Below are 27,474 nucleotides of genomic sequence, written 5' to 3' on the forward strand. Positions count from 1 at the left end.
GAGCTGCTGCCTTGAACCGCTGCAGTTCATGTGTTGTAGGTACACCCACAGTGCAGTGTGGGTGGGAGTTCCGGAATTTTGACCCAGTGACAGTGAAGGAACAGCAATTCAGTTCCAAGTCAGGATGGTGTGAGGCTTGGAAGAGAACTTTAGTTGGTGGTTTTCCCAAATTCCTGCTGCCGTTGTCTTTCCATGTAGTAGAAATTGCAGGTTTGGAAGATGCTTAAGGAAACACAGCAGTCAAATTGCACTCGGTAAGGCCCCAGAAACAGCAATGTAATAAAGATCAGGAACTATTTCAGTGATACTGTTTGAGGGAGGATGTCACTGTTCTTCAAAATAGCCCCATGAAATATTTTACACCCACATAAAGGGGCATATGGGCCTTGCGTTAACGTTTCATCCGACAGATAACACCTCTGATACTGCAGTGCAGTGTCGCCTGATGCTAAGTATCTGGCATGGGACTTGAACCCACAATCAAGTCAGACGCAAGTATTACCCACTGAGACCGATCCTGAACATCTACAGATCTTGCTCATGATAACGTTTCCATTTTATCTCCCCTCTTCCCAAGACATGGAAGTTTACATCATAGGAGGAGCACACTTGGCCAAGCTTTCAGCTCTTTGAAAGAACAGGCCAGGGCTATTCCCACTAGCCTGATCTTTTCCCAAGGTCCTGCACCTTCCTCTGCTTTTTTTAATATCAATCATGACATGTGGGCATCAATAGCAAGGCCAGCATATAATGCCCAGTCACAATGGTCCTCGAGAGAGTGCTGGTGAGCCACCTACCTGAATCACTGCAGTCCATGTGGTGTAGGTACACTCACAATACTGTTAGGGAAGGAGTTCCAGGAGTTAAACCCAGTGACGGTGAAGGAACGGCGATATAGTTCCAGAATGGTGTGTGGCTTGTAGGGGAACTTGCAGGTGGTGGTGTTCCCATGCATCCGCTGTCCATGTCCGTCTAGACGGCAGAGCTCACAGGTTTAGTAGGTGCTGTCAAAGGAGTCCTGACGAGTTGCTGCAGTGCATCTTGTATACGGTACACACTGCTGCCACTGTGTGCCAGTGGTGGAGGAGGATAAATGTTTAAGGTGGTGGTGGGGTGCAAATCAAGCAGGGTGCTTGGTCTTGGATGGTGTCAAGTTTCTTGAGTGTTATTGGAGCTGCACCCATCCAGGCCATTGGAGAGTGTTCCATCGCACTCCTGACTTGTGACTTTGTAGATGATGGACAGGCTTTGGGGAGTCAGGAGACAAGTTACCACAGGTTTCCCAGCCTCTGCCCTACTATTTTAGCCACAGTACTTGTATGGTAGGTGCAGTCAGGTTTCTGATCAAGAGTAACTGCCAGAATGTTGATGGGGGAAATTCAGCAATGGTAGCCATTGAATGTCAAGGACAGATGGTTTAGACACTCCCTTATTGGAGATGATTATTGTCTGGCAGGAATATTACAATATTTCACCAATTTTAATTATAAAATGGATATAGTTTCTGCTCAAATACGCTCTCAAGTCTGTATGACTCTTCAACAGAACTAAGGAAAAATAGAAGAGATGTGAAATATAAGCTGGTTTAAGGGGGAGGGTGGGGCAGGTAGAGCTGGATAGAGGGCCAGTGATAGGTGGAGATTGCCAAAAGATGTCATAGACAAAAGGACAAAGAGGTATTGACGGTGGTGATATTAGCTAAGAAATGTGCTAATAGGTGACATTAAGGGTAGAAAGCAGGACAAGCAAGGTACGGATAGCCCTAGTGGGGGTGGGGTGGGGGGGGAAGGGATCAAAATAGGCTAAAAGGTAGAGATAAAACAATGGATGGAAATACATTTAACAATAATGGAAATAGGTGGGAAAATAAAAATCTATATAAATTATTGGGAAAAAGGGGGATTGGAAAGGGGGTGGGGATGGAGGAGGGAGTTCATGATCTAAAGTTGTTGAACTCAATATTCAGTCCGGAAGGCTGTAAAGTGCCGAGTCGGAAGATGAAGTGCTGTTTCTCCAGTTTGTGTTGAGCTTCACTGGAACATTGCAGCAGGCCAAGGACGGACATGTGAGCATGAGAGCAAGGTGGTGTGTTGAAATGGCAAGCGACAGGGAGGTCTGGGTCATGCTTGCGGACAGACCGAAGATGTTTCACAAAGTGGTCACCCAGTCTGCGTTTGGTCTCTACAATGTAGAGGAAACCGCATTGGGGGCAGCGAATGCAGTAGACTAAATTGAGAGAAGTGCAAGTGAAATGCTGCTTCACTTGAAAGGAGTATTTGGGCCCTTGGACGGTGAGGAGGGGGGAAGTAAAGGGGCAGGTGATGCACCTTCTGCGGTTGCATGGGAAGGTGCCGTGGGAGGGGGTTGAGGTGTAGGGGGTAATGGAGGAGTGGACCAGGGTGTCCCAGAGGGAACGATCCCTGCAGAATGCCACCAGGGGGAGTGAAGGGAAGATGTGTTTGGTGGTGGCATCATGCTGGAGCACCCTCTCAGATCCTGTTACCATCATGCCATCATGCTCAGGTGTACGGGTGGTTATAATTGGAACTGAGAAACTCTTTAACCAGTTTAAGCAAACTGTGGAGAAAAGCCACCTCATTGGAGCAGACTTAGATATAGCAGGACATCTAATGAAGTCTCCTGTTAGACTTGCCCCATATCTTTTTCTCAGAGACTTGTCCACAAAGCAGCTGGAAGCGCCAACTGCTAATACCATAGAAACAGGGCACCTAGAGTGAACAACACAACCAACAGGACATCTCCATAATCAAATGGAAACTTACTGGCCAAGATAAGGAGAGGGTTGAAGAAGTTGAATTCTATTAGTTTTTTGATGTTGCTGATAAACAGGCCGTTGGGGTTGTTGATGGAGTCGACGTCCACACTGAATGCAGTGCTGGTGACCACATCCAAGCTGTACGCTCCAAAGATGCTGACAGAAGGGAAGGGAAATGTATTTGTTACAATTGCTTACAACTGGGAGAAAGAAAACTTTTGCCACTTGACAGCTGAGACATAGTTAAACCATTAGGTAGAATGTACAGCACAGAAACAGGCCATTCAACCCAACTTATCTATGCCAGTGCTTTTGCCTCCTCTCATCCTATTTAATCTAACTCGATCAGCATATCATTCTACTCCATTCTCCCTTATGGGTTTATCTAGTTTCTCCTTTCATGTATTTATGTCAGTTGCCTCCATTATACATCGAGTTCCACACTCCCAGGATTCTGGATAATGACAATCCTCCTGAGTTATTAATTGTATTTATTGGTGACTATCACGCTTATAGATATTCCTGTTGCTCTCTCCTGCAAATGAAAACATTGGATGTTCACCGAGTTGGGAAGACTCAGGAGTCCTTTAAAAATGGCAGGTGGGTCCCGATTCCAGGATTCCTGACTTCATTCCTGGACTGTCCAAGTTCAAAAGTGCTTTTTAAGGGTGAGGGCTGGTTCGGGTTGTGAGCCCACATCCTGCACTCCCGACCTGGCCTGTTCCATTGCAGGGATATTGTCAGGGCCCAGAGCCTTTGCACTATCCAGTGCCTTCAGCCTTTTCTTGATATCACATGGAGTGAATTGAATTGGTTGAAGACTGGCATCTGTGATGCTGGGGACCTCTGGAGGAGGCCGAGATGGATCATCCACTCAGCATTTCTGGCTGAAGATTGTAGCAAATGCTTAAGACTTATCTTTCGTACTGACGTGCTAGGCTCCCCCATCATTGGAGATGGGGATATTTGTGGAGCCTCCTCCCCCAGTCCAACAAGAAAGGTGGCATTGTTGAATCTGGTTCTTGGGAATGAGGTGGGCCAAGTGGATCAAGTGTCAGCAGCACATTTAGGACACAGTGAACATTGTATCATAAAGGTTAGGTTACTATGGTAAAGGACAAGAAGCAATCCAGAGTAGGAATAATTAACTGGGGGAGGGCCATCTTCATTAGGGTGAGAACAGATCTCGTCCAGCTAAATTGGAATCTAAGATTGACAGGCAAGCTATCAATGAACAATGGGCAGTCTTAAAGAGGAGATAGATCAGGTTCAGTTGAGGTACATTCCCACAAGGGGGAAAGGTAGAGCAAACAAATCCAGAGCTCCCTGGATGACAAAACAGATAAAGAGTAAGGTGAAACAGAAAAAGAGTGTACATGGCAGATGTCAGGTGGATAATACAATTGAGAATCAGGCTCAAATGGAAGGTTCAGACGGAATTGGAAAAAAGAAAATCAGAAAAGCAGAGAGTATGAGAAGAGACTGGTAGCTAACATAAAAGAATTCCAAAGTCTTTTATATGCATATAAATAATAAAAAAGGTGGAAAAAGGAGGAGTGGAGCCAATTAGGGACATAAAAAAGGAATCTACACATGAAAGCGGGGGCATGGCTGGGGTATTAAATGAGTATTATGCATCTGGCTTTAACAAAGAAGATGCTGCCCAAGCCACGGTGAAATAGGAGGCAGTTGAGGCACTTCATAAGTTGAAAAATTAATAAGTAGGATGTGTTAGATGGGATGTGTCCAAGGATACTGGAGGGAAGCAAGAGTGGAAATTGTGGTGGCATTAGCCATAATCTTCCAAAACTCCTTAGAAACAGGAGTGGTGTCAAAGGACTGGAGAATTGCAAATGTTACACCCTTTTTAATCAAGGGTGCAAGGATAAGCCCAATAACTACAGAACAGTCAGTTTAACCTTAGTGGTGGGATAGCTTTTGGAAATGATAATCTGGGACAAAATTAACAGTAACTTTGACAAATTTGGATTCATTAAAGGAAAGTCAGCAGTGATTTGTTGAAGGACATTGTATTTAACTCACTTGATTGACTTTTTTTTTGATGAGGCAACAGAGAGGGTGGATGAGGGTATTGGAATTGATGTGGTGTACATGGACTTCCAAAGGCATTAGATAAAGTGCCACAGAGGCTTGTGAGCAGAACTAGAGCTTATGGAATAAAAGGGACAATAGCAACATGGATACAAATGGCTGAGCGACAGAAAACAGTAGTGTTGAATCGGAGGAAGGTTTATAGTAGGTTCCCCAGGGGTTGGTGTTAGGACCCCTGCCCTACGTTAATGACTTAGCCTGGGTATACTAGGCTCAATTTTTAAAAATGCAGTTGACAAAATTTGGAGATATTTTGATCTGCAAGGTGCATAGCATTATGCTTGTAAAGAACATAGACAAGTTGGCGGAGTGGGCAGGCAAAAAAGTGGCATATGAAATTTAATGCAGGGATGTGTGAAGTGATTCATTTTGGCAGGACGAATGGGGAGAGGCAATATAAAATAAAAGGATACAATTCTACAGGAGCAGGGGGATCTGGGGATATATGTGCAGAAATAATTGTAGGTGGTAGGGCAGGTTGAGAGCAGTTAATAAAGCATACGGGATCCTCGACTTTATAAATAGGGTCACAAGGTACACAAACAAAAAAGTTCTGATCAACCTGTAAAAACTCTGGTTCAGCCTCAAATGGAGTCCAGTTCTGGGCATCACATTTTCGGAAGAGTGTGAAGGCATTAGAGTCAGTGCAGAGAAGATTCGTGAGAATGGGTCCAGGGATGAGGGACTTCAGTTTTGTAAATAGATTAGGGAAGCTGGAGCTGTTCTCCTTGAAGAGAAGGTTGAGAGATGATGATAGAGATATTCAAAACCATGAAGGGTCTGGACAGAGTAGATAGGGAGAAATTGTTCCCATTGATAGAATGACCGAGAACCAGAGGACACTGATGTGTGGCTCAGAGGGGAACTACAAGTTGTGGTGTTCCCATGCGTCTGCTGCCCTTGTCCTTCCAAAACAGTAGAGTTGCAGGTTTGGAAGGTGCTGTCAAAGGGATCTTGACGAGTTGCTGCATTGCATCTTGTAAATGGTACACTCTGCTGCCAATGTGCATTGGTGGAGTGAAGGAATATGGTGGTGAATGGGGTGCTGATCAAACAGGCTACTTTATCCTGGATGTTGTCGAGCTCCTTGAGTGTTATTGGAACTGCGCTCATCCAGGCCTGTGAAGACTGTTCCATCATACTCCTGACTTGACCCTAGGTGGCTTGACTTTGGGGAAAGTAGGTGGTGAGTTACTCACTGCAGAATTCTCAGCCTCTGACTAGCTCTCGTCACCACAGTATTTATATGGCTGGTCCAATTAAATTTCTGATTAATGATAACTCCCAGGATCATGATGGTGGGGGATTCAGCAATGGGAATGCTTTTGAATGTCAAGGGGATATGAACATTGCCTGACACTTGTGAGGGGTGAATTTTACTTGCCACTTACCAACCGAAACCTGAAATGTTGTTCAGGTCTTGCTGTACATGGACATCAACTGCTTCAGTGTCCGAGGAGTCACACATAGTGCTGAGTCTTGTTCACTGATGATTGCACATCCCCACTTTTACCTTATGATGGAAGTAAAGTCATTGATGATGTAGCTGAAGATGGTTGAGCCCAGGACACTTCCCTGAGGAGCTCCTGCAGTGAAGTTCTGTGGCTGAGATATTTGGCCTCCAACAACCACAGCAATCTTCCTTTGTACAAGATATGCTTCCAGGCGGTGAAGAGTTTTCCTCCTGATTCCCATTGACCGCAATTTAGCTAAGGTTCTTGATGCCTCACTCTGTCAAACGCTGCCTTGATGTCAAGGGCTGTCCACTCTTACCTCACCTCTAGAACTCAATTCTTTTGTCTATGTTTGGAATAAGGCTGTAATAAGGTCAGGAGCTGAGTGGCCTTGGCAGAACCCAAACTGAGCATCAGTGAGCAGGTTATTGCTGAGCAAGTGCTACTTGATAATGCTGTCAAAGACACCTTGCACCACTTTGCTGATGCTCAAGGGTAAACCGAAGGGGCAGATTTGATTTTTCTGCTTTTTGCAGACAGGACATATCTGGGCAATTTTCCACATTGCCAGGTAGATGCCAGTGTTGTAGCTGTACTGGAACAGCTTGGCTAGGGGTAGGGCTAGTTCTGGGAGCACAAATCTTCAGAACTACTGACAGGTTGTTGTCAGACCCATAGCCTTTGCTGTATCCAGTGTCTTCAGCCATTTCTTGACATCGTTGAGTGAATCAAATTGGCTGAAGATAGGCATTTGTGATGCTAGGGACCTAAAGAGGAGGCCGAGATGGATCATCCGCTTGGCACCTCTGACTGAAGATGCAATGCTTCAGCCTTGACTTTTACACTGATGTGCTGGACTCCCCCATAATTGAGGAACCCCTCCACAGGACTGCCTGCAGCTGTGGCCCTCTAATCCTCGCAGCTCCAGGGGGTGGGGGTGAAAGGAAATCGCTAGTTTCCCCGGCCTATATCCGGGAGGCCATTTCTAGCCATCTGCCAGTCTTCAGCCTCAACAGGGAAGCCCGTCCACAGTTGGGAAGATCCCGGCAATGGCACCAATTTATCCCCAAGCGGCCACTTCATTTTCACTAATTGGTTACCCACCACTACAAGGTGGCTGTACGGTGCCGTTATGATCCTGTCTCCAGCAAGATCATTTGGAGATGGAATCGCATTGGGTAGTCAATCTGATACCCACCTTCCTAAAATAAACCTCTGCCTCCACGCAGCTAATAAAATTCCACCCAACGTGTTGGAACATGGAGCAGAATCGGATGGGGGTGGGAAAAAAAAAATCAGAGGAATTGTCACAACAATTCATTCCCACATAAGCAGACTGAAGTGACATTGGAGAAATCTAGAGAGTAATTCATCAACCTTCTTGGCCACTGTTACCCAATGGGGAAAATAAACAGAATGATTAAAATTCCTCATGAGGATAAAATTCTGTATCTGTCTTTTCAGAATGGAAGCTGCATGTTTATCAGCTGCAGTGAGAAGTTAGTGTCCCATCGCATCCTGCCGAGAAGCAGGTATAACTGGTTAACACAGCAAGTTCATGTGAGAGTCAGTGAACATCACACTAATTTCACTCTGAGAACAGTGAAAATGATTTAATGGGTGAGGAAGGGTTTGTGGTGAAGGAACACAGACCTGTAATCCAACAGACAAATTACTCACTCTTTCATGTCGGCAGATTCATTCAGCTTTGCTTTCTTTTCTGCAATTTTCAGAAGATTTTCTGTGTAGTGCTTGATAATTGGACACATCTGGGGAGGGAAAAGAAAAGGATGAACAATGCATGAGATGGACACAAAGCTGGTCTGTATCCAAATGTGGTGGTGCGTCTTCCTAGAGATTTCAACAGGTTTCAAGCAGGAATAGGACATTTTACTCTCTTCTATACTTCTCCTCAGCCATATCTTCCCATTAGTTCAGGAATACCTTTACAGGTAAATGCAACAACCCTAGCTTATCCAATCTTTCCTCAATCTCCAAACTAAAACGGTCTACTCATGCACCTTTCCCAGCCCACTAAAGCACATCGACTGTAAAGAACTCATGGTACTTCGTTTGCGAAACCATCTGCACACACCTTCAAAATTCAACTATGCATACCCAATCTTGTGCCAAATCCACACCCATCACCTGGTCTTCATCCATCACTGGGTTTCAGAGCTTCAGCAGCAACTCAGCGCATCTATATGGTTGAGAGCTTGGTGGATAGCACATTTACAGATGTGGTCACCTTGCAAATTAAGCGTATGTAGGGAGAGAGGGAATGGGTGACCACCAAGCAGTCAAGTAGAAACAGGCAGGTAGTGCAGGAGACCCCAAGTGTATCTCACTCTCCAACCGCTATTCAGTTCTGAATACTGACGGACGTGATTGTTCAGCTGGGGAGTACAGTCAGAACCAAGTGTATGGCACACATTCATCTGTTCTATCCTCTTTATTTCTATACTCACTTGTGCTTGGCACTGAAAGTGGCTAACTCAACTGTGCAGGGGGGGCATGAAGAAGACTGGGAGAACAATAGTGATAGGTGATTCGATAATTAGGGGAACAGACAGGTGTTTCTGCAGCTGCAGACGTGAAACTGGGATGGTGCGTTGCCTCTCCAGTGCCAGGGTCAAGGATGTCACTGAATGGCTGAGGAGCACCCTAGGGGAGGGGGTGGGTAACAGCCACAGGTTGTGGTACCAATGACATAGGCAGAAAGAAGGATGTCATCCTGCAGACAGTATTTACGGGGCTAGGTAGGAAATTAGTAAACAGGACCTCAGAACTAGTAATCTCCAGATTACCCCAGTGCCAAGTGCAACTGAGTATAGAATTAAGAGGATAGAGAAGGCAAATGCATGATGGGTAAGTAGAACCATAAAAAACTTATGGCACAGAAAGATGCCATTCAGCCCATTGTGACTGTGCCAGCCAAAAAAAAGAGATAAAAAGAAACTAGCCGCTCATTTTAATCCCGCTTTCCAGCACCTGGTCCGTAGCCTTGCAGGTAACCTCAGCTAGGGGAAACAGGTCTTTCCTGTCGACCCTATCTAGGCCCCTCAATTTTGTACGCCTCAATTAGGTCAACCCTCAGCCGCCTCTGTTCTAAGGAAAACAACCCTAGCTTATCCAATCTTTCCTGCTGCAATTTTCAAGCCCTGGCAACATTCTTGTAAATCTCCTCTGTACTCTTGACAGACCAATTATGTCCTTCCTGTAATGTGGTGACCAGAACTGTACACAAAATTCCAGCTGTGGCCTAACCAGCATTTTATACAGTTCCAGCATTACATCCCTGCTTTTGTATTCAATACCTCGTCCAATAAAAGAAAGCATTCCACATGCTTTCTTTACCAGCTTATCCACCAGTCCTGCCACCGTCATGGATCTGTGGACATGCACTCCAAGGTCTCTCACTTCTTCCCATTTTTTGAGTATTCCCTTGCTGCATTTCCCCTCCCCAAATACAATACCTCACACTTCTCCAAATTAAATTAAATTTGCCACTTTTCTGCCCACTCAACCAAACCACTGATATCATTCTGGAGTCCACAGCTATCCTTTTCACCGTCAACTTCACGGCCAATTTTTGTGTCATCTGCAAATTTCCCGATCACGTCTCCCACATTTAAGTCCAAATCATTAATACACACAGCAAACAGCAGGGGCCCCAACACTGCCCTGTGGAACACCAATGGAAATCACTTTCCATTTGCAAAAAAAAAACCATCAACCATTACCCTTTGTTTCCTGTCACTGAGCCAATTTTGGATCCAACCTGCCACCTTCCCCTATATCTCATGAGACCTCACTTTGCTGACGAGTCTGCCATTTGGGACCTTGTAAAATGCCTTACTAAAATCCATGTTGACAACATCCAATGCACTAACCTCATCAATCCTCCTTGTTACTTCCTCAAAAAATTCTATTAAGTTAGTAAGACATGATCTTCCCCAAACAAAACCATGCTGACTGTCCCTGATCAATCCGTTCCTTCCTAAGTGACAGTTTATTCTGTCTGAGAATTGATTCCAATAATTTGTCCACCACCGAAGTCAGACTGACTGGCCTATTATTTTCTGGCCTATCCCTCACACCATTTTAAAACAATGGTACAACGTTCACAGACCGCCAATCCTCTTGTACCTTGCCTCTATCTAGTGAGGATTGGAAAATGATTGTCAGAGCATCTGTAATTTCCTCCCTGGCTTCCTTCAACAGCCTGCGATACAATCCATCCAGCCCTGCTGATTTCTCCATCTTCAAGGATGTCAGTCCCTCCAGTACTTTCTCTCTCATTATGCTTATTGTATCTAATATTGCACACTCCTTTTTAACTAGAATGTCTGAATCATCCTTCTCCTTAGTGAAGACAGAGACAAAGTACTCTGGTGGAGCAGAGTTGATGGGCTCAGTGGCCTACTTCTGCTCCTACGTTTTATGGTCTTAGGGTTTTATTAACCCTGCCCACATCTTTAGCGTCAACACATAAGTTACCATGTACATCCCTGATAGGCCCTATCCTTTCCTTAGTTATTCCCTTACTCAATGTACTGGTAAAAGATCTTTGGGTTCTGAGATTTTATCTGCCAATATTTTTTTGTATCCTCTCTTTGCCTTCCTGATTTCATTTTTTACTTCGCCCCTGTACTTTCTGTACTCCTACAGTATTAAGCTTTTTGTAACTATCATAAGCTTTCCTTTTCTGCTTTATCTTATCCTGTATGCTTCTGGATAACCAGGGAGTTCCACATTTGTTAGTACCACCCTTTTTCTTTGTGGGGACATGTCTACAGTGTGCTCATAGGATCTCACTTTGGAATTCCTCCCACTGATTTGGCACTGTTTTCCCTTCTAGTAGTTGTATCCAGTCCACTTTCGCCAGCTCACCTCTCAACTTTGTAAAATTTGTCCTCCCCCAATTTAGAGCTTTTACTCCCATTCTATCTTTGTCCTTTTCCATAACGATGTTAAATCTAACTGTATTATGGTCACTATCTCCAAAATGGTCCCCCACTGCTACCTCATCCACGTGCACAGCTTCATTTCCTAAGACTATGTCTAGAATTGCACCCCCTCTTGTTGGGCTTGTTACATGCTGGCTAAGAAAAGTTCTCTTGAATGCAGTTCACAAATTTTGTGCCCTCTGTGCCCTTCACACTGTTCGTATCTCAACTGATATTAGGGTAGTTGAAGTCTCCAACCATTACTGCCCGATTGTTTTTGCACTCAGAAATTTGCCTACATGTTTGCTCTCTAACTCCCTTCCACTATTTGGGGATTTATAGTACACTCCTAGTAGTGTGGCTGCCCCTTTTTTATTTCTGAGCTCAACCCATATGGTCTGATTTGGTGATTCATTAAGTCTATCATCCCTCCTCACAGCTGTGATTAATTCTTTAACCAATAATGCTGCACCCCCCACCTTTTTTATCCCCCTGTCTATCCAGCCGGAAAACTCTATATCCAGGGATGTTGAGCTGCCATTTTTGCCCCTCTTCATGTCAAGTTTCCATTATAGCGATGATATCATGCTACCATATGTCTATATGTGCCCTCAGCTCATCGGCTTTATTTGCTATACTCTCTGTATCTACATATACCTTTTAACGCTGCCAAATTCCAGTGCTGTACACTTTTTAGCCTGTGCTTCTTCTGCCTTTCGGAGTCACTAACTAATTTCCAATCTCCTGTTCCCACGCTGAGTGTGTCCTCAGGTTCGCACCCCCCTGCCAATCTGGTTTTAACTCCCCAAAACAGCACGAGCAAATCTCCCTGTGAGGATATTTGCCCTAGTCCTGTTCAGGTGTATACCATTCAGCTTCTACAGATCCCACCTTCCCCAGAACCAATGCCTCAAAAATCTGAGGCCGGCCCTCCTCCAGCTTTCCTTCCATGTGTTCAATCGCTCAATTCTCCCATTTCTATACCCACTTGCATGTGGGACTGGGAGTAATCCTGTGATTACTGCTTTAGAGGTCCTGCTTCTCAATCTCCTCCTTTGCTCCCTGAAATCTACTTTCAGGACTCATCCCCTTTCCTAACTGGGGAGGGCTGACAGTATTGACTAAGGAGAACATTGCAGTGCTAGAGAGTGAAAGAGAGAGAGAGAGAGAGAGAGAGAGGGAGGGAGAGAAAGGGAGGATGTCCCAGAGGGGGGTCAAGGACAGAACCTATTTGGCTAGAGCTCAGGGACAAAAAAGGCGCAATTACATTGTGTAGTGTAGTCTATGGGCCACCAAATAGTGGGAGAGATGTAGAGGAACAAATTCAAAAGAAAATTACAGGGGTGCAAGAATTATAGAGTAGTTATATTGGGGACATTACCAAATATAGACTGGGTTACTAGTAGTGTAGAGAGGGGCAAGAGCTCCTAGAGTGTGTATTGAGGAGAATTTTCTACAGCAGTATTTTGCCAGTCCAACAATGAAGGAGGCACTGCTAGACCTGGTTCTTGGGAATGAGGTGGGTCAAGTGGATCTAGTGTCAAATGGGAACGTTTAGGGGACAGTGATTATTGTAGGGTTAGGTTGGCGATGGAAAAGGACAAGGAAACATCCAGAGTAAGACTAATTAACCGGGGAAAAGCCAACTTCCACAGGGTAAGAATGCATCTGGCCAATTGCAATCGATTGTTAGCAGGCAAAACTGTTAACTGAACAATGGACTGCCTTTAAAGAAGAGATAGTTCAAGTACCGTCAAGGTATATTCATATGAAGGGGAAAGACAGGGCAAACAAATCCAGAGCTCCATGGATGATGAAGATAGAGATTAAGGTGAAGTTAAAAAAGTGTTTATGATGGATGTCAGGTGGATAATACACTTGAGAACCAGGCTGAATAAAGAAGTCTCAGAGGGTATTTGATAAAGCAAAGGTCAGATGACTAAAAGCTTGGTCAAAATGGTACATTTCAAGGAGTGTCCTAAAGGAAGAAAGTGAGGTAGGGAGATGTAGGAAAGGAATTCCAGGGCCTGGAATTTTTTGGATGGTGGGGTCTCGCTTCCCGCCATCCAAAGAGTGAACGGGGAACACATGCCCGCCAACTCCAAGTGCCCCGCAGCCATTTAACACTTGAATGAGCGTCATTTGGTTTCAGGTGGGACTTCCGCCCCTCACTCAGGTGAGCCTCAAGAGGGCTGCCAGCCAATCTGGCGAAGGGAGAGATCGTGGTCTTGGGGGAGAGGCCGCCTGTGGGATGGCCGGGGGGGGGGGGGGGGGGGGGGGCGCAGGGAAGGGAGGTCCAGAGGGCATCAGAAGCCCCCAGTCAGAAAGGGGCTTCTGAAGGAGACACCCAAACCAACTCCCCTTCCCACCCAAGATGTAGCCATTTAGGTTTCTTTTGCCAGCTTAAAGATTGAGGCTGGGCGGGAAATGGCCCTTAAGTGGCCAATTATTAAGGGCCTCCACTGGGGCAAGAGTGAGTTTCCTGTCCAAGGCCTTGCCCACCCCAGCTTAAAATTGTTGTGTGGTCGGGGCGGGCAGGAACCATGAGGGAATCCCGTCCCTTCAATTTCACGCATACCCGCCCAAACCCACCTAAAAACCTACTGGTGTGGCAGCGTAAAATTCTGGCCCAGAGCTTGGGCCTAGGCAACTGAAGGCATAGCCACCAATGGTGGAGCAATTATAATTTGGAATGCGCAAGAGGCCGGAATTAGAAGAGTAGAGGTATCTTGGAGGGTTGTGGGGTTGGAGGAGATTACAGAGATAGGAAGGAGCAAGACCATGGAAGGATTTGGAAACAAGAATGAAAATTTTAAAATCAAGACATTGTTTGACTGTGAACCAAAGTCAATGAGTACAAGGGTGATAGGGGAGCAGGGCTTGCTGTGAGCTAAGGTATGGACAGAGTTTAAAGATGACCTCAAGTTATTTTGTATTTAACTTCTTACGTAACAGTTCCTCTGAGTATATCAGTATTTACCCACATCATATGAAGTCAAATATTATTGGATGATCTTGCATCTAACTCAATTGTCTACATACTTAAACATCGCAAGTCCAAACACAGACAAAGGATTTGATCTATTGAGGAATAAGATGGGGCTCCGTTACCTCTTTCAGTCTCCCACTGGTGAAGGCTGGCGAAAGCACACTTCGGATTCTCTTCCAGTTGTCATCTTCAGCTGTCAAGATGGATTCAGCCAGTGGCCCATTCAAACCAAAGTTCTACAGAAAAAGTAGGTAGCCTTAAAATCTTGTTTATTTTTAAATTACATATCAGGTTCAATGACATATTGAGTCATTATTTCTGCTAAAACGGCACAGAATGTTCTCAGGCTGAATGAGAAAGGGTAGTGTGGAGGAGGGAGGAGTAACTGGATCCCACATTGCCTTTTCTAGGGCACAGTAAAATGGAAAAATATGACAAGATCTGTTTCCCCCACCCCAAGGGTCCCTGAAATATGCCCAAAGCCATATTGTTTTTTTTTATTCATTCGTGGGATGTGGGCTTTGCTGGCTGGGCCAGCATTTAGGGCCCATCCCTAGTTGCCCTTGAGAAGGTGATGGTGAGCTGCCTTCTTGAACCACTGCAGTCCATGTGGTGTAGGTATAGCCACAGTGCTGTTAGGGAGGGAGTTCCAGGATTTTGACCCAGCAACAGTGAAGGACTGATGATATATTTCCAAGTCAGGATGGTGAGTGATTTGGAGAAGAACTTCTGGGTGGTGGTGTTCCCATCTATCTGCTGCCCTTGTCCTTCTAGATAGTAGTGGTCATGGGTTTGGAAGGTGCTGAGTAAGGAGCCTTAGTGAATTCCTGCAGTGCATCTTGTAGATGGTACACACTGCTGCTACTGTACGTCGGTGGAGGAGGGAGTGAATGTTTGTGGATGTGGTGCCAGTCAAGCGGGCTGCTTTGTCCTGGATGGTGTCAAGCTTCTCAAGTGTTGTGGGAGCTGCACTCAACCAGGTAAGTGGGGAGTATTCCAGCACACTCCTGACTTGTGCCTTGTAGATGGTGGACAGGCTTTGGGGAGTCAGAAGGTGAGTTACTCACCACACAATTCCTAGCCTTAGACCTACTCTTGTAGCCACAGTATTTATATGGCTAGACCAGTTCAGTTTCTGGTCAATGGTAAGCCCCAGGATGTTGATAGTGGGGGATTCAGTGATGGTAATGCCATTGAGCATCAAGGGGCGATGGTTGGATTCTCTCTTGTCGGAGATGGTCATTGCTTGATACTTGTGTGGTGTGAATGTTACTTACCACTTGTCAGCCCAAGTCTGGATATTGTCCAAGTCTTTCTGCATTTGGACATAAACTGTTTCAGTATCTGAGGAGTCATGAATGCTGCTGAACATTGAACAATCATCAGCGAACCTCCCCACTTCTGACCTTATGATGGAAGGAAGGTCATTGTTGAAGCAGCTGAAGATGGTTGGGCTGAGGACACTACCCTGAAGAACTCCTGCAATGATGTCCTGGAGCTGAGATGACTGACCTCCAACAACCTCAACCATCTTCCTTTGTGCTAGGTATGACTCCAACCAGTGGAGAGTTTCCCCCGATTCCCATTTGCTCCAGTTTTGCTAGGGCTCCTTGCTGCCACACTGTCAAATGCTGCCTTGATGTCAAGGGCAGTCACTCTGGCCTCACTTTGGGAGTTCAGCTCTTTTGTCCATGTTTGAACCAAGGCTGTAATGAGGTCAGGAGCTGAGTGGCCCTGGCGGAACCCAAACTGGGCATCAGTGAGCAGGTTATTGCTAAGCAAATGCCGCTTGATATTGGGTAAGGAGATCCTCCAGCCTTCTGGATGGTCCCTAAAACAGGCTTTGCATACATCAGAAAGGAACTAATCCCCATTTCAGGACTAATTCTGGAAAATGCGCATTCCTGATTCACATGTACTGGGTGTCAGTTCTTTGGTTCCTTATGTGGACCAACCAGAGATTCCCAAGCTCAGTTGACAACAAATAGGTTGTTGCAATTTATGTTAATGTAGAGCCAAAAGGAGCATGAGTGCCTCTTCTTACTCCACTTCAACATTGCCAGCCCATCTTTCTCCTGCTTCCCCCTACCAAACCACCAAAAATCACTCCTGGAGCTGCAGGTGACACAAATTGGTATCCAGCAAACCGTTATTGGCAGCTCACCAGAATTATTCCAATGAAGCCTGAGGCCCAACTTGGGTTGCACCTCTGGCCCACTTCATAGAAGCATTACAGCACAGAAGGCGGCCCTTTGGGCAGAATTCTAGGGCCCCTCTCACCAGCAGGATTTTCCTGTCCCGTCAAAGTCAATGGACTGTTGAACGGCTCGCTGCATTTTACGGCCCTGCCCCCGCTGCGACAGGGCCTCAGAATTAAGCCCTTGGTATGTGTGCTGGCTCTTCTAAGGAGCAATTCATATATTGCCACTCGAATGCCCTCTCCCCACATCCCTTACGCGTTCCTCCCTTTCAGATATTTAGAAAGTTCTGAAAATGGAGAAAAGTTTACAGCACAGAAGGAGACCGCCCTGCCCATCATGTCTGCACCAGCTAAAAAAATAAGCAGCACAGCATAGCCCCATTTTCCAGTACTTGGTCCGTAGCCCTGGAGGTTACTGGATGTCAGGTGCATATCCGGGCACCATTCAAATGAGTTGAGGGTTTCTGCCTCGACTATGCTTTCAGGCAGTGAGTTCCAGACCCCTACCATCCTCTTAGATTTTTCCCCATCTCCCCTCTAGTTCTTCTACCAATCACTTTAAATCTATGCCCCCTAGTCACAGACCTCTCTGCTAAACAGGCCCTTCCCATCCACTCTATCCTGGCCCCTCAGCCTTGTACACCACAATCAAATTTCCCCTCAGCCTCCTCTGTTCCAAGAAAAACAACCCCAGCCTCTCCAATCTTTCCTCATAGCTGCAATTTTCCAGTCCTCGTAAATCTCCTCTTGTACCCTCTCCAGTGCAATTAATGCTTTCTGTAATGAGGTGATCAGAGCTGCACACAGTACTCCAGTTGTGGGCTAACTAATATTTAACATTGTTCCAACATTACCTTTTTGCTTTTATCCAACATTAGCTCCCTGCCCTTATATTCTATGCCTAGCCTAATAAAGGAAATGATTCCATAGGCCTCTTAATCACCTTATCAACCTGCCCTGCTACCTTCAGGGATCTATGAATGTGCATTCCAAGGTCCTTCACTCCCTCTGCACCTCTCAGTGTCTTCCATTTATTGTGTATCCCTTTGCCTTGTTTGACCTTCCCAAATGCACCACCTCTCACTTCTCTGGGTTGAATTCTATTTGCCACTTTTCTGCCCAGCCGACCAGTCCATTTCAGTTGTGAGGAGAGGTTGGATCAGGTTGGACTGTTCCCCTTGGAACAGAGCAAGTTAAGCAGTCTGGGGGTTTTCAAGATGAAGAGTGGTTTTGATAGAATAAACATGAAAAGAAATTCCTCTAGAAAGTGGAACAACACTAGAGATCATTGACTCAAAATTTTGCAATAAGTTTCGAAAAAAGGAAACAAGGAGAATTTTTCCCACTCAGAATAAGAGAATTGGACAAGTCCACGAGGGTGAAGAGCTTAACAGGGTCATAGTCAAAAAGTGAGATAAAAACTGAAAATGCTGGATAAACTCAGCAGATTTGGCAGCATCTGTGGAAAGAGATACAGAGTTAACGTTTTGAGTACGTATGACTCTTCTTCAAAGCCCTGAATTGTCATTAATTAAATTAGACATTTCAAACCCAAATGTTCCCACAATTCCCTACAACAGCGGGCTGTTAATTATAAGTGAGCATTTCACTCTGTTTTCTCTCCTGAAAAGAATATTGTAACCCAGGGCCCCACAGGAATATCAGTGATCAGGGTTCTTCTCTCATAGGATACTGTACCTTTTAGTTACTGTTAATAAATCTCTCTTCTGTATAACACAAATCATCGGGGTGTGGAAATGCTGTCAGAATTTAAGACAATTACACACTCCATACTCCAAGGTGAGGGGAGCATGTTCGAGGCAACAAGTCTGATAAAGCAGGGGTGAGATACAACTTCTATTCCACCTCAACATGGGTCAGGCCAAACCTCCAAAGATCAAATTTGGATGGGCAACCACTGGGAAATTGAGTGAGCCTAGAGGGATAGGAGACTAACCAAAGCATCAACACGTTAAGCAGATTTTTGATCTACAAGGGAGTCAAGGGTTATGGAGAACTGACAGGAAAGTGGAGCGATGGCCACAATCAGATCAGCCATGATCCTATTGAATGATAGAAGAGACTCGATGGGCCAAATGGCCTATTTCTGCTCCTATTTCTTATGGACTTGTTTTCTTATGAGGCTCCCCTACCCCCACACATGCAGCTTCTGTTTGATAAGCCTGACACTTGCCCTGCACATCATGAGATCAGAACACCAGATAGAGAAAACATGTGAATCAAGCTATATTCTAGCTGAACCAACAAAGCAAGTTTAAACAATCAGATAAAGAAAACAGGGCTTATTGTAGTCATGAGAAAAGAAAAAGCCCTCAGTGCAGGTCAATACTTACCCGCCTGTTGGTGAACAAAGTGTAAAACTCTTTTATGAAGATGACTTTAATCAGGTCAGGATCCGTGAGGGATAGAATGGGCTGACGCCCATCATAAATGCTAAAGGAAAAGACAGAAGTGTTAGAAAGTGGACCAGGGTCATAGATAAAGTGTGGAGTCCCGCCAGCGGGAGTGGCCTGGGCAAACTCCACTAAACTAGACTTACTGCAATAACTTTGGGTGCTCCTGACAACCAGGTCTCTATAGCTATAATGATATCACAGGAACATTTATAGACATTTCGTTACTGTACTATTGGCCAATATCTCAAATTGCAGTAGAACAATCCAAACAGTTAGAAACATAGAAACTGGGAGCAGGAGTAGGCCATTCGGCCCTTCGAACCTGCTTCGCCATTCATTATGATCATGGCTGATCATCCAGCTCAATGGCCTGCTCCCGCTTTCTCCCCATACCCTTTGATCCCTTTCGCCCCAAGAGATATATCTAACTCCTTCTTGAAAGCATACAATGTTTTGGTCTCAACTACTTTCTGTGGTAGCAAATTCCACAGGCTCACCACTCTCTGGGTGAAGAAATTTCTCCTCATCTCAGTCCTAAATGGTCTACCCCATATCCTCAGACTGTGACCCCTGGTTCTGGACTCCCCCACCATCAGGAACATCCTTCCTGCATCTACCCTGTCTAGTCCTGTTAGAATTTTATAGGTTTCTATGAGATCCCCTCTCATTCTTCTGAACTGCAGCGAATATAATCCTAATCGACTCAATCTCTCCTCATATGTCAGTCCCGCCATCCCAGGAATCAGTCAGGTAAACCTTCGCTGCATTCCCTCTATAGTACATCCTTCCTCAGTTAAGAAGACCAAAACTGCACACAATATTCCAGGTGTGGTCTCACCAAGGCCCTGTACAGTTGCAGCAAGACATCCCTGTTCCTGTATTCGAATCCTCTGGCTATGAAGGCCAACATACCATTTGCCTTCTTAACCGTCTGCTGCACACTCCAACCTGATCAATAGGAAGCATTCTTACCTCACTTCAGCATTACAGCTGCAGCACAAGTGTAGCCCGAATCAGGTGTTCGTGCCCACCTGACACCAGAATGAAGATGAGTGAGTTCACTCTGCTTCAGTTCAGATCCTCACAACCAATTTATAATGCACAAGTTATATTTAAGCTAAAAGGGCATTGGTTGAACTTACAGAGGGTGAATTCCCATTGGTCTGCACTGCTGGTGTGCCGGAACAGATTGTAAGTCTGCGAATTGCCAGAACCCCAGATCCAGTGTGAAATTGCAGGGAGAGGGTATTAGCATAGTTGCAGCAGGCCCCTAGAAATTAATTGCTGAACATACTTCAAATCACCAGCTCTCAGTTCCCCAGCAAGCCTGATTGACAGGTTGCCTGATAAGCCTATGGTAGCAGGCCATAGCCAAGGACCAGAAAGCAGGTAGGGAAAAAAGGAAAGAGCATAGGGGTGGGATGGTGTGGAATGAGGTGGCCAGGAGAGCACTGGAATAGTTCAGGATTAGATAACCCAGCCAAAAACACACATGTAAAATCAATGGAGGCAGGCAGCATTCATAAAAGCTGTCACCAGATGACCTACCCCTCCTAGAAGAGAATTTGTTGAACCCCACCCCATCCCACTCGAAGCCCATCCTGGGCCAAAGGCAAAGAGGAATTAAAGCTCCCAGCCTAACAAAAGTCACCTCCAGGATCAATTATCTTTGTGAAACTATTGGGATATTTCCTGGGGCCTCCTCCAAACTCTTGCCGGTTTTCAACGGATGGAATTCCTGGAGTAGACCAGGAAGTTCTCCCAGACACATTCCCTTGGTGTAGGGAGCATGGACAGATGATTCAGCCAAACCTCCAAGCCACTGCCAGAATGCGTCGATTCCCAGCAGATTGAGGCTTCATCCCACTATTCCAGTTAATTGAATGGAGAAGCACTCCACCTGTGTCTAAGCCCAAACAGGGTGAATTTCAGGCTCAGTGTGAATGCATCATTGGAGACAATTTCTCAGTTTGAATGTCTGCAAGAGAACCAAATGTATTAATGAATACCCCTCACCGAAAATTGCAGAACTCAATAGAAATATGCATGCTTTTGAGTGCAATGATAAAAAGTGAAGGTAATCAAGCCAACAGTGTACTTCAATGTAAAGATAGCATCCTTAGAAATGTAATAATTGCATCAGTGTCAAGACTGCTGGGAATGATCTGTGTCTTTAAACTATGTTTATCATCTGTACAGCACATCTTGGACTACATTTTACATTACAGGAGTAAAATGCATTTTTGAAATGATTAAAAATGAACACCTTCACATCCATTCCTGGCTGATTAAATGCACTCACCCCCACATCTTTCCATACTTCTTGTAGCATTCTGTATCGAACCCAAACAAACCCTGGCCAGGAAGAAAACATCATCAGCAAAAGCATTCACATAATACAGAAAAGGTAGAACAATAATTACTTAATCTGTGTGTGAGAACACCAGAAGGGAAATTATATTAGATTGTGTTATTTAGGAGACATAAATACTAAACCTGTTTTATTGTTTAACTTAAAAAGGCTGGTTCCCCTCCCACCCCCACAATAATTATTTCAAGAGACCACATCTTTCACGTATGCATTCATGTGACCTCAAAAGAACCAATCACAACAGAGGCACTATCAAAGATGAAAATGGGTCATTTGGGGTAACTGGTCCATGCCAGTGTTTATCCTCCACATGAGCCTCCTCCTATACTATCAGCATATCTTTCTGTTCCTTTATCCTTCATGTGTTTATCTAACTACCCCTTAACTGCATCTGTGCTATTTGCCTCAGCCACTCTGTGGTAGCAAATCCCCCATGCTGGAGAAGGGCAGATGCTGTTTTTTTCTTTTCTCCACTGGGAGACGGAAGCAAATCATACCAGCGGAGAACGGAGAACACCATAAACCTACAACTGCTCTTACTTCTACCCGAGTTACCCTCTCCATCCCACTTAAGGCATGCATAAGGTCCCAGGTATGTACCTTGCCCATGCTTCACAAAGCCCAGCCTGCCCAGCTAGCAGGTGACATGAGGTCTTTCTCATGAAATACGAACCCAAGGCCCTGTTCTGCCATCACACGTACACATAAAGATCCCACAGCACTATTTCAAAGAGAAGGGGAGTACTCCCTGGTGTCCTGGTTAATATTTATCCCTCAACTAACATCACTAAAACAGATTATCTGGTCATTAAAATGTTACTGTTTACTATGTGCAAATTGGCTGTTGCATTTTTCACATTACAGTGATTATACTTCTAACTTCATTTGCTGTAAAGCGATGTTCTGAGGTTGTGCAAGGTGCTGTATAAATGCAAGATATTTCTTCAACATCGTTCATCGTCAGCATAATCAGACAGAAAAAATGGACACTGAGCTGAAGAAGGATACATTAGGATGAAAAGTTAAGAAGGATGATCTGAAAAGATGGAGAAACAAAGAGGTTAAGGAGGGAATTCCAGAGTATAGCGTCTATGTGGCTAACAGCGCTGCTGCCAATGGTAAGTTAGAAAAAGTCAGGGATGATCATAAGACCAAGGGTCAAGGAACACGAAAGCTCTGAGGTTTGAGAGAGGTTACAAAAATAGGGAAGGGTGAGAGCATGGGGGTTTTGAACATGAGAATGAATTTTAAAAAGTGAGATGTTGAGGAGCTGGCAGCCACTGGAGGTTGAGAAGCACAGGGGCGATTGGAATCACAGACTTAGTATGAATTGGGATACAAGTAGTAGAGTTTTGAATGAGCTTCAATTTATGGATGGCGGAATTTGGGAGGCCGGCCAGGGGATAATTGGAATAGACAAGTCTGGAGGTGCCAAAGGCATGGACGAGGGTTTCAACAGCAGATGGGATGAGGCAGTGGCAGACATGAGCTAAACCTTTTATCCCTTCCCCTCACCCTGGTCTTATTGAGTCATTCATTAACTGTGGCCAACAGAATATTGCCTGACTGTATCTCAGTTCCCTGCTGGAGGCATTTTTCTCTCCATTCCATCCTGCAGAGAAAGCATCCAACCTGAAGGGCAGCCGATTAGGGGAACCCTCCCGAAATAAACAAACAAAAAACTCAATTATGAAAATCTTAACACTCAAGTGACCACAAGGCTTAAATCAGTTGAGATCTGTGCAATTCCACTATTTGGTGATGCCACAAAAACCACAGAACACCAAACACATCAACCACAACCGCCTACATGCCTTCTTATAGGTTTCACTTGGTCACACTCTCATCTCTGAGTTACAAGGTTCAAGGTTCAAGTCCCTTTCCAGGGCTTAAGCTGAAAAATCAAGGTTGACACTCCTGGTACAGTATTGAGAGAGTGTTGCACTGTTGGAGGTGCCGTCTTTCTGAGAGGGGCCCTTCAGATCCTCCAGGCCCTCTGCGTATTCATGTCATTCTGCCCACCTCCATAACTGTCATTCTGGAACCCTGCTGTTTATTTTGTCATCACTTAAATTGCAGTGATACTCTTTAATACAGCTTTATTTTAAGAGGGACAGCCTGACTTTAAGAAGAGCAAGCTGACTGCGCCACGTGCTTTCTGAACAACACTGCTCAGTCTCCTGCTGAGCGCAGAGGCTACCGGCAATGGTAAGAAGATAGCAACACAGGTTCCACTCAGCCAGATTCTGCAATCATGCAGATGAGATAGGCACACCAAATTTGCATGCTGCCCACCTCAATCTGAACTGGTATGGCAGGTTACAAATCATGACAAAACACAGGGACCACAAATTTCTTACCTATTAGGGTCCCACTTGAAACATCCATTGCCATTAATTTGTGTATTTCCCCTTTTAACTATGGTACAGTGAACAGTTATGATATTATAAAATTTTAGAAAATTGTTTTAAAGGTTACATTTTTTTAAAAACCTTGGACTGAGTTTTCAGACATTTTCCAAAATGGCTGCAAGCTACCGGATAGAATTGTGGATTTCAGACTGGGTCTCCTCTTCAGAGAGGACAAAAGGTGATCTTTAATTTAACTATGGTTCCTTGTGGTTTTTGTCTTCTTTGTTTGGTTATTGTTGTTCTAGCAGAAGTTTGTAAATTTGAAAGCCAGGCCCAGGATGAGGGCTTTAGAAGGAAAAATAAATATATTTTTTAAAGCTGCGAAAACTTATACATAAATTTAAAAAGTAGCGGTAACTCTGATAGTGAGCCAAGTTTTGTTGCCAACTCCTCTCTCCCTTGCCCCAAGAGATCTCCTTCTCCCCCCAATTCCCACTCCCCTCTTTCTAACGTTTTCCTGCTCTCTCACAGACATAGCCAGAGCCGCTTTATATGCAGCGGATTTGCCATCATACTGGCCTCTCTCTCTCTCCTGTCTTTCCCATGCTGCTGCTTCAGCTCCTCCTGTCACAAGTTCCCTCCCTCCTATCCTTGCTGTTCCTCCAATCACAGCTTTTGTCCCTGGAGGAGTATCAGGATTGAGAGAGGGAACTGTGACGACAGGAGCTGGAGCAGCCTGCATGGAAGAGAGAGAGTCTGTGACCAGAGGTAGTGCTCCTCACAGACCCCATCTCTCCCATGCTCACTGTTCTTCCAATCCTCCCTGCATTGTTTTCCTGCTTTCACAAAGGTGCCTGCAATTGTTCACCATGAAGGGGCATAACGCAAGGAAATATTGTAGGGGAAGACCTCTCTTGAATTTTTCGCAGGCAACTGTGTGGTTTCGAGAGCTAATTCACCTGCTCCCCCTGCGTATTTTGAACCCTGGTCTCCTCTTACCCAAATATAAGTAGGAACTTCAGAGATATCTCTCTCAGCTCTCAGTTAAAGGAAGGTACAGAGTTATAGCAGAATGGTTTACTAACAGGCAAAGTTCTAACTGGAGTTATTGACATGGTGGAGAAAGAGAAAACAAACAAACCTTTCTGTAATGTAGAAATGTTCCAATGAATGGCAGTGGCCTTGGGCCTGGAACTCCCAGACGTTTAAACAACCTGTATGGTAAAACACTGTACCTGCAAATGGAATTGAAGTGGTTACAATCCTTATAAACAATAAAACATGAATTAGTTCCTATGAATTAAATCAAATATACACACCTATATGTTAGTTCCTCAAAATAATCTTTCATTCAAACACCAATTTTCTCTATAACAGATATCATCACTCAAAAATGCAAATAATATTGAACATTTTAAAACAAGGTTTAGGATTTAATGACTTCAGGACATGGTTGCAGATTGTTTGCTGAAGCAGTGACTAAACCATTCTTATTGCTTCCACCATCCTTTCAGGCAATACATCCCAGGTCATAGCAACTCACTGCTTAAAAAAAAAAAATCCTCATGTTGCCTCCATTTCTTTGCCATTTACCTTTGTTAAGAAATGAGAACTTACCTTGGGCAGGGCGGAGGCCGAGGACTCCATTTCTCGGCAGGCCCAAGAGTTCAGAGCGTGCGTGGGGCACAGCAGGGTTACAGGCTGTGCATGCTCCATTCTAGTTTTGTTTTGTTTTAGTTAAATGACTAAGACATCACGATGCATGGCACAAAAACAACGATCACGGGAGCCGGTTTTGGTGCTATAACAAGGGGAGTCCCAGGACTGAGAAAGGGAACCCAGGGGGAGGTCCAAGTCACAGCAACTTTTAGAGGGTTGCTGAGAAATCCATGGGATCTATCTTGGTTGTATTTGCCTTTCATTTTGAAGTGTGGTGTGTTGCACAACAGCTCACTTGTTATTTCATCATTACCACATGTTAATTCCGAATGTTAGAATATGAGATAGATATTGTAAATTATATTACTTTCCTGACATTTTCTAGTAAAGTTTATTTTGGTTTGTTTAAAACCATGGAATGTCTTTATTCTCTTAGTAAGTACCTGGTGATTTAACATTTTGTCTACTTTAAACAGGAAGCTACTGGTGCCTAACCAGATCGTACCATACCAAAATTTGAGGATTTGGTCCAGAATTAAGATAAATTGCAGACTCATCCATGATTTCGAATCCATATACAAATACAAGTGCTGGGGCTTGGAGGTTAAGGTTGATAACATGTTCATGGTGAATTTTACAATACTTATTGAAAAGCAGTTTTGCCAGTTGTTATGACTTGTCCGGAGAGGGAAGATTTATCCCTGAGTGATTTGCAACAATTAAGCCAGGTTAGGTTGATCGCATTAGCAAAAGAGTTGAAATTAGAGTTAAAGGCAGGGGCTCAGGAAGCAGACATAGTTGAGTTGATAGAACTGCATTTGAAATTAAGAGGAAGGAAAAGTTAATCCAGATAGCAATTCAGTCGAGTTGGTAGAATTCAGTTACAGCTGAAGCAGCTTGAACTTGAAAAAGAATAAATGCAAAAGTGGAAAAAGAAAGAAATGCAAAGGCTTGAGCGCCAAGGAGAGAAGTCAGCAAGGGAGAAAAGAGATAAGGAAAGAGACAGAGATATTCATGGAGAGAGAGAAATCAAACAGTATGAACTAAGGTATGGCTAATGAAAAGCTTAGGCTATGGAGCGTAAGAGAGACAGTAGTTCGGATGACGAGTCGAGTCCCACTCTGAGCTTTGACAAAATGAAGAATCTTCACCTAGTGTCTAAATTCACTGAGGACGGAGTTGAGATATTTTATCTCATTTGAAAAGGTGGCTAAAAAGCTAAAGTGGCCAAAGGACACATGGGGCTCATTTTGCAGTGTTTTGGTTGGGAAAGCTATGGATGTGTATTCTAATCTTTTGGCAGAACGATCCTCAGGTGATGAGACAGTTAAAACTGCAGTACTTAATGCTTATGAGTTGGTCCCGCAAACATATCAGTCAAAATTTCAGACTTTGAAGAAAAGACTGAAAGAAACATGTAGAATTTGCTAGGGAAAAATAAATGTTGACAGGTGGTTTTGATTGATGAGGTTAGAACAAACTTGAGAATGCGAGAGAGCCAATCATACTGGATGAATTTTGAAACAGCATCCCAACAGCTATCAGGTCACACCTGGAACATCACAAGGTTCCTCATGCAAAGGAAGCAGTGGTTCTGGTAGATGGGTATGATACATCACATAGGCTGCTCGGGGGCATTTGTAGATCTCCATTTGTAGACCCACAGGGAAGCTGAAAGGATAGACAAGAATTGAGCTTGGGGGGAAAAGACAGAGGCCAGAAATTTTCCATCGGCAAGTTGGGGACGGGGCCCGCTCGCCGACATAAAAATGATGCAGGATGATGTCAGGAGTTCCCCCTGACGTCATCCCGCCTCATTTAAATATTCAGGAAGGTAGGCGGACAGTGAAATCAGCTGTCAGCCCGCCGACCTGTCAATGGCCAATTAAGGCCATTGACAGGATAAATAAGCCAATTAAAGGCCCTGCCCATCCAACCGTAAGGCTGGCGGGCAGGTCAGGAACCCCAGCGGGCTTCTGAAAAAACATGAAACCTTATCCACTGGCAAGATGAGGTTTCATGTCAGTTTTTAAAAAGTTTAATAAAGTTTCAGTCATATTTATTTACATGTCCCATCTCGTGTGACATTGTCACGAGGGGGACATGTTAATAATTTTTTTATTATTCTATTCTTGATGTTAAAAACACTGAGTGATCTCCCTGAGACAGCACTTAGTCTCAGGGAGATGTGCGCTC

The 27,474-nt window shown here is 44.5% G+C and overlaps 1 protein-coding gene across 1 annotated transcript in view; it reads right to left on the reverse strand.

Moving 5' to 3' along the window:
• The window catches only part of LOC144690781 (cytochrome P450 3A30-like), a 47,234-nt gene that overhangs the window by 12,992 nt on the left and 6,768 nt on the right, over window positions 1-27,474 (reverse strand). Inside the window, exons 2-7 of the mRNA XM_078558594.1 lie at window positions 24,761-24,854; window positions 21,200-21,252; window positions 18,835-18,934; window positions 14,403-14,516; window positions 8,023-8,111; window positions 2,784-2,932 (exon numbers count right to left, since the gene is read on the reverse strand). Coding sequence (XP_078414720.1) covers window positions 2,784-2,932; window positions 8,023-8,111; window positions 14,403-14,516; window positions 18,835-18,934; window positions 21,200-21,252; window positions 24,761-24,854 — 599 coding nt within the window. The remainder of the gene's footprint in view (window positions 1-2,783; window positions 2,933-8,022; window positions 8,112-14,402; window positions 14,517-18,834; window positions 18,935-21,199; window positions 21,253-24,760; window positions 24,855-27,474) is intronic.

The sequence above is a fragment of the Cetorhinus maximus genome, chromosome 15, assembly GCF_964194155.1.
Source record: "Cetorhinus maximus chromosome 15, sCetMax3.hap1.1, whole genome shotgun sequence".
Classification (NCBI taxonomy): Eukaryota; Metazoa; Chordata; class Chondrichthyes; order Lamniformes; family Cetorhinidae; genus Cetorhinus; species Cetorhinus maximus.